The sequence below is a fragment of the Ruditapes philippinarum genome, unplaced genomic scaffold (genome assembly GCF_026571515.1).
Source record: "Ruditapes philippinarum isolate M1 unplaced genomic scaffold, ASM2657151v2 ctg2283_1_1_1_1, whole genome shotgun sequence".
In the NCBI taxonomy this organism is placed as follows: domain Eukaryota; kingdom Metazoa; phylum Mollusca; class Bivalvia; order Venerida; family Veneridae; genus Ruditapes; species Ruditapes philippinarum.
In genome coordinates this window covers 990-13,965 of record NW_026866577.1, presented here as the reverse complement: position 1 = coordinate 13,965, position 12,976 = coordinate 990, and the positions used below count along the sequence as shown (strand labels likewise).

The 12,976-nt window shown below is 32.6% G+C and overlaps 1 protein-coding gene across 1 annotated transcript; it reads left to right on the top strand.

The window, feature by feature from the left end:
• Window positions 1-2,830: 2,830 nt before the first annotated feature.
• Window positions 2,831-12,769, top strand: LOC132732960 (uncharacterized). The gene is made up of 10 exons (XM_060719500.1): window positions 2,831-2,955; window positions 4,986-5,098; window positions 5,711-5,810; window positions 6,254-6,397; window positions 7,277-7,431; window positions 7,935-8,028; window positions 9,650-9,793; window positions 10,601-10,767; window positions 12,105-12,204; window positions 12,605-12,769. The coding sequence occupies exons 1-10, from the start codon at window positions 2,923-2,925 to the stop codon at window positions 12,752-12,754; spliced, it is 1,200 nt and encodes a 399-aa protein (XP_060575483.1). The 5' UTR covers window positions 2,831-2,922; the 3' UTR covers window positions 12,755-12,769.
• The last annotated feature ends 207 nt before the right edge of the window (window positions 12,770-12,976 follow it).

Genomic DNA, 12,976 nt, shown 5'->3' with positions numbered 1-12,976 from the left:
GAAGACTGGAAACTGGACTCATTTTAAAACCTTTCAACGTGAATGTAAAAAAGAATTCAAGAAGGCTGAAATCGGACACATAAACAGTACTATCATCAAAGGATTAGAAGAAAAAAACAGTAAACCTTTCTGGCGGCTAATTAAATCAAGAAGACAAGACAATATTGGCGTACAACCACTAAAGAAAAAAGGACAACTATTCAATAGCAGCAAAGAAAAAGCAGAAATACTTATAGAACAATTCAGATCCGTCTTTACCAAAGGAAACAACAATAAACCATCGACAAGATTAAGAGCTAAAGCACCAATACCTCCACTGAAAATAAAGGCATAGAGAAACTACTTAACAATATAGAAACCAGCAAAGCCATAGGTCCAGATGGAATTCCAAACATTGTCCTTAAAACCTGTGCCAAGACCCTTGCACCAACTTTACGACATATTTTCCAAACATCAATTGACAGTGGTAAACTACCCTCAGATTGGCGAAGCGCAAACATATCCCCTGTCTTCAAGAAGGGCGACTCACACCTTGCCGAAAACTATCGTCCTGTTTCACTCACATCAGTCTCCTGTAAACTACTAGAACATATAATCTGCAAGCACATCCTTGACCACCTTGAACAAAACAACATCCTCACCTCACTAAACCACGGCTTCAGATCAGGCTACTCATGTGAAACCCAGCTCCTCACCACAGTTCATGATTTACTACAACACCATGACAATAAATCTCAGATAGATATCATGATACTGGACTTCTCTAAAATAGATAAATAAAGAATCCCTAAAGAAAGCCCAACACGGCAAAATTGAAAATGTTGCAGGCTCGGTTTGATTGAGCCTGTTCATGGACGGTACTGGAAAGTGCAAGTTACCGTCCACGCCCCCTAGCACCGGCTTAAGCAGAATTCAACATTTAAACATGAAATAGTAAAATTTTGAATTTAGAAACATCCGCAGATGTGTTCATACGGCGGTTATCATGGAACCTTCAATGTGACACTTCCGTGCCATTCCATGAAAAGCGGCGTATGGTCCCCAAGTAATAAAAAGCGTGTGCCCTAAACGAGAAAACAATGGGCGGAACTAAATAAAATGGAATTTTGAAAGGGGATCAGAGGTTATGAAGCCTGCGTATCACAGATAAGACGTCAAAAGACAAATTTAAAAAGCAGGCAACATATCCTAAGGGTGATTCAACATTATTCAAGTAGGAATATTGGAACCACCCAACTAGAAAATGCCGAAAAGTTGAAACTAAAAATACTACAAGCACAACAATAATGTCGTGCTGAACGATCTTCAAGGATCGAAAATATAACATCATTGATTAAATGTACGGGGAGACTTTTTACAGCCGCCACACGGCACAAATAACACGGATGTGATCATAAAATAGATAAATAAAGAATCCCTAAAGAAAGCCCAACACGGCAAAATTGAAAATGTTGCAGGCTCGGTTTGATTGAGCCTGTTCATGGACGGTACTGGAAAGTGCAAGTTACCGTCCACGCCCCCTAGCACCGGCTTAAGCAGAATTCAACATTTAAACATGAAATAGTAAAATTTTGAATTTAGAAACATCCGCAGATGTGTTCATACGGCGGTTATTCGATACCGTCCCTCATGAAAGCTTACTTCACAAGATGTCATTATATGGTATTGACGGAAACATTAACCGGTGGCTTCGAGACTTTCTCACCAACAGAACCATGAGAGTAGTGGTAGACGGTGAAGCATCCGAACCAGTCACAGTAGACTCAGGAGTTCCGCAAGGTACTGTCCTCGGACCACTAGCCTTCCTCTGCCATATAAATGACTTACCAGACTGCGTTAAATCAACTGTCCGTCTCTTCGCCGATGACTGTCTCCTATACCGGCAAATTAAAACCAGAAAAGACCATCTCCAACTACAAACAGACCTGAAATCACTGGAAACTTGGGCATCTACTTGGGGTATGAAATTCAATGCCAAAAAATGTTATGTTATGAGTATCAACAACAGATCCACTAATTTTTACCAACTAGACAATCATATCCTACAAAAAGTTGATGAAAATCCATACCTTGGTGTCACTTTTACAGACAATCTAAAATTTGGTACCCACATCACGAAGATTACCAACAAAGCCAGCTCTACTCTCGGATTCCTCAAGAGAAACCTTAAACACTGCCCACTACTCTGCAGGAAAACAGCCTTCTTATCCCTTGTTAGATCCACTCTTGAATACAGCTCAATTGTATGGGACCCATTCCTACAGAAAGATATAGACAAGCTTGAGTCGATCCAACGGAAGGCTGCTAGATTTATTTCTGGGGATTACAAATCAAGAGATCAAGGCTGCGTTACCAGGATGTTGAAGCAACTTGAGCTATCTCCATTACAAGACAGAAGGAAAATGGCACGATTGACATTCTTCTTCAAGGTGGCTGAGGGGCTGGTGCCAGCCATGCCCACCGATACCTATCTGACCCCTATTCGTGGTAAACGCCTAATTAAACCTAAGAAACTAGACAATTATATAACTAAAAACATTGTAGAAAAACAAGCTATAAACCATCATAAGTGCTATAAACCTATTATCTCAAAAAGTGACCAATTTGAACAATCATTCTTTCCTAAGACTATTAGTGATTGGAATAACTTAGATAGTGCCGTTGTGTGCGCAGATACAGTACAGAGCTTTAAAACAGCTCTCCAACAGTGCTACTAAATTACTTAGCTCCTCTCTCCCGCTGCGTATATACCGGAAGGTTCTGCAGTGTACACATTCAGATTCAGATAGTGTCCAACCTACAGTGTTGTTTTTTTTGTAGACGACAGCGATTTACATGTAGGTCAATATATTATTTAGGCGGATATGACGTAAAATGGCGTCCATTGTTACCAAGTTGTAAATTAACAAAAAATCTGGAAAAATGATTATTTACGTCGAAAGCAAGGAATTCCATGTAAATTAATAAAGATGTTATATTATTTTATATATTTCTTTCAATATATATACTTGTTTCAAAAGTATAATGCGCGTTACACCATATAATTTATAAATATATTTTCCTCTGGTTCGTAATTGGAAATTAATTGGCAAAGTGCCCGAATAGTCTTCTTCCAATATACTTTAATATTTCATGAAAATAATTCAGACTTTTCATTTAAGTTGGTTGATACTGGTCATTATATATACAAATTAGAATAAAAATAACTTGTCATCTTTCAGCAAGAAGAATTAATTCCCTTTTTTCTGAATTACAGGACACACATGTATATCCCAAATAGGTGTTTGGCGCGTTGATTGGCCACTACCCTCGGCCCAAATCCCCTCTCACCTACTCTTCAACCCCCCTACCTCTCAAAACCATGTAAAATGCAGTATTTTTCATTTTAAATATGTTTTAATAATTGTTATATGCTTTTTATTCAATTACCTATATCTCCCACAAAAAAATAAAAAATGATATAATTATATATATTTAGTAAAGGTATGCGACTTGCGAATTACAGTCAACCCGGCCCCAAGTTAACCCGGCCCCAAGTCAACCCGGCCTCAAAATTGGTCAACCCGGCCCCAAAATTGGTCAATCCGGCCCCACAGTATTTTTATTTGGTCAATGCGGCCCCAAAATTGGTCAATGCGGCTCCAAAATCGGTCATTCCGGCCCCAAAATATATATTTTCAAAGAAAATTATTTAAGTCATCTTGTTGTATGATGGAATAAAAATGATTTATTATTAATTGTACCAAATTTAACGATTATTTGCATGTTATTTCACTGTAATCCAGACACAAAAAAAACCATTTACTTTATAAAATATAAGTCATATAATGATATTTGATATCTTCTGTTCTTCACGGATATGATTTTTATATAAAAAAAACGCAAACAAATATAACTTATAACTTTTTTATTTATGGACCAAATTTAAGGATTTTTGCATGTTATGTCATTTTATTATTATAGAACATCGTATCAAGAAAAGTTAATAAAAAAATAATCAATTTACAAAAATAATAGTCATATTCGGTATCTTCTGTCCGCTACGAATATGAATTTATAGAACGTAATTCGAATATAACTTAATTATAACTTTTTTATTTATGGACAAAATTTAACGATATTTTGCATATAAAATCATTTTATTATTCTAAAACATCGTATCAAAGAAAAAATAATAAAAATAATACTTTGTAAAATATAAGTGTTTATATTTAAAGCAAAATAAATAATAAAAAAAATGGGGCCGGGTTGACCAGAAATAACATTGGTTTGGGGCCGGGTTGACCAATTTGGGGACGGGTTGACTTGGGGCCGGGTTGACTTGTACCGCGACTTGCAGCTCATTTTTCAGCACTTGTCTTAATATGAACTCCATAACTCCAACATTTTTTCACCAATTTTCAATATCTTGGTACCAAATGGTAGGGAATTGATTACTCTTAAAGGAATTAAAGCTGTCATTACAATCATTTCAAGTTTAAAGAAGATAACTGTAATCTCGAAGTCACCACAAGTGTAACTCGACAAAGACCTGACCGCATATTGATGTTTTACAATTTGTGTTTGTTAACAAAAAAAAGCAACTGTAGTTCCAATAAAAGTCACCTCTGCAACCTCAGCAGGAAGCTATTGAAAAAATTGCATATGAAAGGGGACTACCACGATACTACCAAGTTGATACTGCAACCGGAAATGACTATACATAATCAAATTTGTATTGTTGACAATATTTTACTAAAATTCATATTTTCATGAAATTAAAACAAGTCTGAAGGAGTTTTGCTTTACACTCTTTTATTTAATGCAAGTCAATCCTTTTTGGAAAACGAGAAATACTCTCACTGGAAGAACATATTTTCTGCATATAAATGTTTGTGAAGTTGAAAATGAACATCATTTTAAAAAAAACAACTGACAGTAAAATTAAGATGTCCTCTGTTACATATTATATTCATTATTTCCCCACTAATTTTCTTTATTTTCAGTACAAGTCGTTCATCACTGTGGTGAAGCCAGATGACAAGGTTGCCAGGGTGCGAGCTCAAATGCTCCACATACTGTATGAGATTGGCAGAGAAGATTTTCAGTTTAGACTGAGGTAAAAAATCAGAATGTTATTGTAACTTATTTAACCCTTAACCTACCAAGTATCTTAAATGGACTCGTCCAGCTTCTTTTTGGAACTGTCAATTATCAATTTTTGGGATATTATGTTGAAAATTTAATTTACTCAGTAAATGGTATGGAGCCATGTCAGATTACAGATGATGCAAAGTCAATTTGTTTCCAGCAGGTTGAGGGATAATATTTTAAACAGCTTACAGTCTGGTTACACAATCATAGGCTTATGAAAGTATCAGTTCTGACAATGACAAAATGTTTATTGATAGAAGGCCTCTAGCCCAAAACAAAATAGAGATATCAATACATTTACATACATTAAATATAGTACAAGAAAAATTATGTTTAAACGAAAAAATTTGCTTGGTACATATTTTATTCTTAAATTTTCACAGGCTGTACATACCATCACAAAATGATACTCTGTTCCTACAGAAACCTTACATACATTACATAAACGCTCAGATCTCTCTACATGACTTTGTCACAGTATGTATCTACATCTTTCAATATTTAAATCATGCAATGAAGTATATAGTTTTGCAAGTACGTTCTGAAGAGATCAGTTATAGATTTGATATTTTTGCAGGTATAATGGCCAATATCTCAGGGATGTGTTCAGTCTTACAGATTACAAGCTGGTACCCAACTCAGTGGTGCAAATGGTTCCTCTTTCAGAAAGCAGAGACGTGAGTAAATTATAGACACATTTAATGCAGATTTAAACTATTTCCTCATGTTCATTGCAGAAAAGTTGTATTAATATTTTTGCAATTGTCTAAATTAACAGAAAACTAGAAAAAATCATTGATGCATTTCTTAACAAAAAAATATTGTGTATATATTTAAAAAAAAACAAACTTCTTTTGAAAAAACATTGGACTTTTTTTTTGGAAGAATAGTAGACAGTATAAAATGGTTTTGGGGTCATTGCCTATTGTCTTATATGGTTCAGTGCTACATTTTAATGTTCATTTTAATTCTGCCTTATACATTTTCAATGACACAAGCATTATCTGGATGTAATGTGTAAAAATATTACCCAAGTTCCTGGATTTTTTAACTAATCATAGCAGCATTTAGTGGCACTAAATTAATTGGTTTTGTAGTTGTGATAATTTTACATTTCTAGGACATGTCAGATTTGAGGTCAATGTCCAGCAGTTTGACCATGAACTTTGACCCTGAGAAAGAAAAGATACCATCTGTGAAATCTGCCCTCTACTATGAAATAAAGCACCTGAACTGGAGGGAACGTCTTGTGAGGGATATGCATGTATGTAGAAGGTTAATCTTAACAGAATTTATCTATGTTTAAACTTGAAATTATTTATATAGATTATATATGTATTGCTTTCAACAGCTCACATATTGTAAGTTTTATCATGATAAGGATATTAATGGGTATAAATCTGTAATGGGAGGTGTATTTGTTTGTATTCTCATCAGAATTATCCTGAAGTATAAAAGTACCTGAACTGAAAGACCTATGTTTGTAAATTCCTCATGAACTAGGTTCATCCTTCACAAAATCATTGCGAAACCTACTTTAAAGGCCTGATTTAAATGCCTTTTTATTTGATTTAGTTGATTGTGTTTTGAATTTTTAACAGTCCATTATTTTACCAAAGGATTTTATAGATAAGATCAAAATCCAGCCAACAATATAGAGTATTGTCAGACTTCAGGCAAGTGTGGATTGAGCTTAATCTAATACTTAGTGTCACAATCCTGTTGTTATTTTTGAAAATCCTTGTTATTAGATTGGGGTATGGCATGGTGTTTGGTCAAGCCGGCAGCCTCAAACATATGGTTTTTGTTTTAGGGTCAAAACTAGAGTTCAGATTGACTTTTGTAATCAAAGCAGCTGTAATGCAAGCCTTTTTTAGACTTTGCTTACAGTTTGTTTTGGCTCCAAAAGGGTCAAGGTCACTGTTACTAAAAGAAGAAAAATGGTTTAACCGTTAAATAACCTAAAACCAATAAAGCATCATTTGTAATCAAAACAATAAAAGTAGAGAACATGGCACTAGTTTGTGATTGCTCTTGTTGAAAACCTGGTTTTGTGGCATTGCCATGTTCCTTGTTTAATATTATTTAAGATTGCAGTGTAAGACTGGATGTTTTTGACAGTTTTTTTCTCAATATTTTGTAGACTTTACTGTACATGCACTCACTGGCACTGTTCCTGTATCTTTTGACATCACACTGGTACTCGATTTTCTGGTTATTGGCTTACCTGTTACCATATTGGTACCTTGTACCCGGCTTTACTCGTATTGGTGGCTATATTGGAAATACTTTTCACAGGTCAGTATGAATGTATGTTTCAGGGTCAAAATAGGTCATATGTTGATGTAACTTTGTTACACCTATCATTCAACACATATTATCTTCAGTAAAAGCCCAATATGTGTATGAATACAGGTATATAGGCCACTGTAATTTATGTTAACATTATTTTCTCTGACAATATTTTTATAAATATTTGTGAGATTGTAGAAACCAGTTTTTTTTTAAGAAAATAAAATCTTTGAATATTAATGGTGTCTTTAATCACTTAATTTTCATCATACCATATGAATACCTGTATATAAAGAACGTCTTACAGAAGTCTTGCAAAAGTCATTTTGCTGTTACTTGACCTGTATTAATTAAAAACAATGCACTACAAATGCTAAAGCAGAAAATTAAGTTATGATCATTAAGAACTGTAAAATAGTAGGTATTTGTAACAGAATGAACAGTTTTTCATGTTTAAAGTATAGTCAGCCATTGATGGATGACAAAGACTTTATATATATTTTTATCAGGCGTTTCTGGTTTTGTGGAATTGTGGGAATCATAGGATTGGCAATAATGAGTGTGGCAATATTTCTTACTGTTGACATCATCACGGACATTGCGGTCAGTATTAATTTTGCTGTATATTATATAATAAGAAGGATAAAATAAACAATTTAAATAGCTATTAGGAGAAGTAGAGTGACCAACTATAGCTGTGTAAAGCATTTACAATGTACATGTATTTTATTCTTATCAACTTCTAACTTACTCAGCCATTGTACCTACTTTTTGCAGATGCACACAATTTATCCAAATTGACACAGCGTTTAAATGGATAAATAAACCCTAATAAAGACAGTTTTAGGTATATGGAAAGTCAGAAATATTCCAATTAAGGGTTTCTTATGAGGATGAAAGATGTAGGACAAAGACTTAGACATAAAAGTGAATTTTTATAGGGTTGTATATCACTTCAACACTGTAATTGATTATATAGAGGATATTTGTTTGTTTTGCATGTAAGATTGAAATATAATTTCACTGAGTGAACACCAGATGCAATATTTTCACGAGTGGCGTAGCCACGAGTGAAAATATAATAGCTGGTGTTCACGAATGAAATATATTTCAATCTTATATGTAAAACAAATAAATTTTCTTTTTATTTTATGCTTTTTAAGTGATTTTAAGCTATTTTTTACTGATTTTGCCGCGTAACGTCTCGCATCTCCTTTGTGACGTCATTATTATCATGACGTCACATCATCAGTTTTGAAATCTAGTTCCGTTAAATTTCTCTAATTTTGTTAAATTTCTAACATGATGTATGATGACATGGACTTTCTTTTCCTAAAGAAGCAAAATTTACGTATGACGGCATTTATTTCTGCCTGTTATTCCATTTAGTTATGATTATCTGTTCATCCGCATTCAGATATAGTCCGGCTACAGTGAAAATTATATTTTATAAATTTCACTAGTGGTTTATCAGAATATAATCATCTGATATATTACAATAAAACACTGGAAAGCATGAAATAAATGGTGACTTTCCAATTTTATCAAAGGTATTGAATAGTATCCAAGAATAACCACAAACTTGAAAGAATGGAATCCACAAGTGAAGGGAATGTTTCCATTGATTGTTACATGGTTGCCCCTGTTATTCCATTAGAGATACTGTTTGTTATGGACCATAGTTGTCTTTGTTTTGATATTTTAATTAAATATCTTTCAAGCTTTCATATTGTACCTAAAATGGTAAATTAAATTAAGTTTCAAAGTTTATTTTAAATTTGGATTTCCTTTCTTGAATATAGTCTGATGATTTTGATAAGTAAAAAAGCTTAAGTTGTCTTGTATTTGATACTAAATTGCACCAGTTATGTTTTATCAAAGGAAACTAAAATATTTTGATCTGTACAGCCTATAATTATGAAAACAATTATTTATTGTGTGAATTTGGAAATATGAAATATCATTTATTGATCATATATAAAATTATAGATAAATGGCATATCCTGAAAATTTTAATTGCAGTGAAAATTTTGAGAGATTAAGCAAAAAGAAAAAAATTTAGATTTTTTTTCACAAGAAATTCGATAATTTTCTTCATTCTGCTCAACACTTCACAATGAAAAAGAGTGCCTTATTCTGCATTCTGTGAATGTCGCTTTTCTATACATATCTTTTTCTTACCATAAATACAAAGTCAGTGGTATTGATATTGAATATTTTACAGAGTGATGGTTGTACAAATGGAGAGTTTACAAACGGATGTTCCAGACAAAATATCTACTCAACATTTATTTTTGGAATACATGCTCTCATCCTACTGGCTTCTAACATTACATGTGGGCTTGTATTGTACAGCTTCAGAATAGAGGTATGTATAACATTATTATGTAATTTAATTTTAGTTCATTTTATACTTTGGTTACCTTTTACGATCCCACATTAGATTCAAATTCAATATTGATAGTTTTCTTTCCAGTGATATGTTTGGTTTTTATGAAAATCATGATCTTTAATTTATCTTTTATATGTTTGTATGCTAAATTTTCGAGATGTGACAGAATAAACTAACATAGTGTTGACCAATCTGCATTATTTCACCTCATTATTTTTGCAATTTTAGTTTCCCATATTCTTACTGTTAATTCCAGTGTAATATGTGACTAAAAATTTTGTACTGAAACAATAAGTAATAGCACTTTTTCACAGTAAAAATCTGAAAACTGAAAACCAATAGAAACAGTGTCCCAATGAAGTATTTGTTTAGGGTTATAAAGTAAATAACACACAGGTTAGTGAGTAGCATCAAAAATATCATCCCTTGTAAAAATACTTTCAGGTAACAGTATTTACCTCAGGATTATATTTTCACTGTTACTAACAAACCTATGTGTTAATTATATACGAGTACTGTAGCCTCCCCTGTCTATAGTGTATAATGTGTAGTCTATAATTTTTGATGGAACATATATTTGCAATAAACAAGTTTATATGTTTAATGCAATAAATTTACAAGTAAATTCACAAATGTTTTTAGTATTATAGAATAGGCATTATAGTCATTAAGCAAAGTATCCAGAAGAAATACATGTACATGAAAGTAAAAATGTTCATGATTACTAATCTTATGTTAAGTTTGGAATGTTACTATAGTAACTGTTAACGTATTATGTTAAAGGTTGGAGATGTTATAGAGCGTTATCTAGTACAAGAACGTGATATTGAGGATGTGATGAAACTTGCTCGCAGTTCTAAACTGAAGGACAAGCGGACTGCAGCATATGAGATGGCCACAATGGCCGCATCAGGTGATGACAACAAGTTCAGAATTGTTGCAGAAGGAGGGTATGTCGAACTGATTTGCTAAGAAATTTGTTGATTTCCTTTACTCTAATTTAAAATCTCATGATTGTATAATGATAGCATCAGTGAAAAATTTAGATAGATACAGTACAACTTACACGGAATGTACATTTTCCTACTTCGCACCGCCGGTTCAGCTGTAAGATTTCCAAATCAGCTTCCTTTAAAAAAAATTCTGATTTTAGAATTATTGTTAAAACTCAATTAAATTATGTCATGTACAAACTGATAAAAGAATTAATCTAAAGAAGAACAAACACAACTTGAAAAATGTACACATTGATTTAAAGACCATACATTACAGGTTAAATGTAATGATTTTAAGACCAAACATTACAGATTACATGTTATGATTTTAAGACCATACATTGCAGGTTAGATGTAATGATTTTAAGACCATACATTACAGGTTATATGTAATGATTTTAAAACCATACATTACAGTTTAGATGTATTGATTTTAAGACCATACATTACAGGTTAGATGTAATGATTTTAAGACCAAACATTACAGATTACATGTTATGATTTTAAGACCATACATTACAGGTTAGATGTAATGATTTTAAGACCATACATTACAGGTTATATGTAATGATTTTAAAACCATACATTACAGTTTAGATGTATTGATTTTAAGACCATACATTACAGGTTAGATGTAATGATTTTAAGACCAAACATTACAGATTACATGTTATGATTTTAAGACCATACATTACAGGTTAGATGTAATGATTTTAAGACCATACATTACAGGTTATATGTAATGATTTTAAGACCATACATTACAGGTTATATGTAATGATTTTAAAACCATACATTACAGTTTAGATGTATTGATTTTAAGACCATACATTACAGTTTAGATGTATTGATTTTAAGACCATACATTACAGGTTAGATTTAATGATTTTAAGACCATACATTACAGGATACATGTAATGATTTTAAGACAATATATTACAGGTAAGATGTAATGATTTTAAGACCATACATTACAGTTTAGATGTAATGATTTTAAGACCATACATTACAGTTTAGATGTAATGATTTTAAGACCATACATTACAGGTTAGGTGTATTGATTTTAAGACCATACATTACAGGATACATGTAATGATTTTAAGACAATATATTATAGGTAAGATGTAATGATTTTAAGACCATACATTACAGTTTAGATGTAATGATTTTAAGACTATACATTACAGGTAAGATGTAATGATTTTAAGACCATACATTACAGTTTAGATGTAATGATTTTAAGACCATACATTACAGTTTAGATGTAATGATTTTAAGACCATACATTACAGGTTAGATGTATTAATAGCCATGATCATCTCCAATGATGAACCTACTCAGGAGTATGCTGTGGAAGCCTTGTCTGAACTTATCACCATACAATCCATTCAGGTATACCTGTCAGATAATTAGTATAATCATAATAAATCTGTGCCTTTTTGTGACAAAAAAGTAGGTAAATATAAATCAATGACAACATAAGTTTGTTGATGAAAATCACTTGCCTATAGCCACCAAGAATGATAATAGTCTTGCAAAAAAAATATATAAGATGCCTCTGTGGCTAAAAAGTTTTATTTTATGTTTTCATTCCTATGTCGTACTTTGCTATTTAATGATAGAAAAATGGCAGAAACTTACAGTATTGTTTGATAAATGCACAGTCAAAATTCTAATATTTGATTCTACCATTCAGTTTGCTTCATCTATTCTATACATATCCTAATATATGATTAATAATCCTACATGATTTTTGACAATTCATAATTATCTTTTATCACTGTATTTTCAGGACAACTTTGTTGAAGTAGGTGGGGTACGTAATTTGACATCACTTCTTCACTCTAACAGTGCACGAGTTATTCAAGAATCAGCACGAGCATTATACACCATATGTCAGAGTGATGAAAACAGACATGCTGTGGCAGAGGATCATGGGTAATATTTAGTTTAACTAAGCATGATTATGTAAGGATCAAGTAGGAGATTATTCAGTTCTGGATTGTTCATGAATGTATGAACCCTTAACCAACTAAATTTCATTTATAGACTTGTTCAGCTTTCATTTTTGGAACAGTCCAAAATCAACTTTGGGGTTATCAAAAACAAACTGTAGACAGTCACCCAACAGTATAGAGCCTGGTTAGACTGCATAGATGTGCAG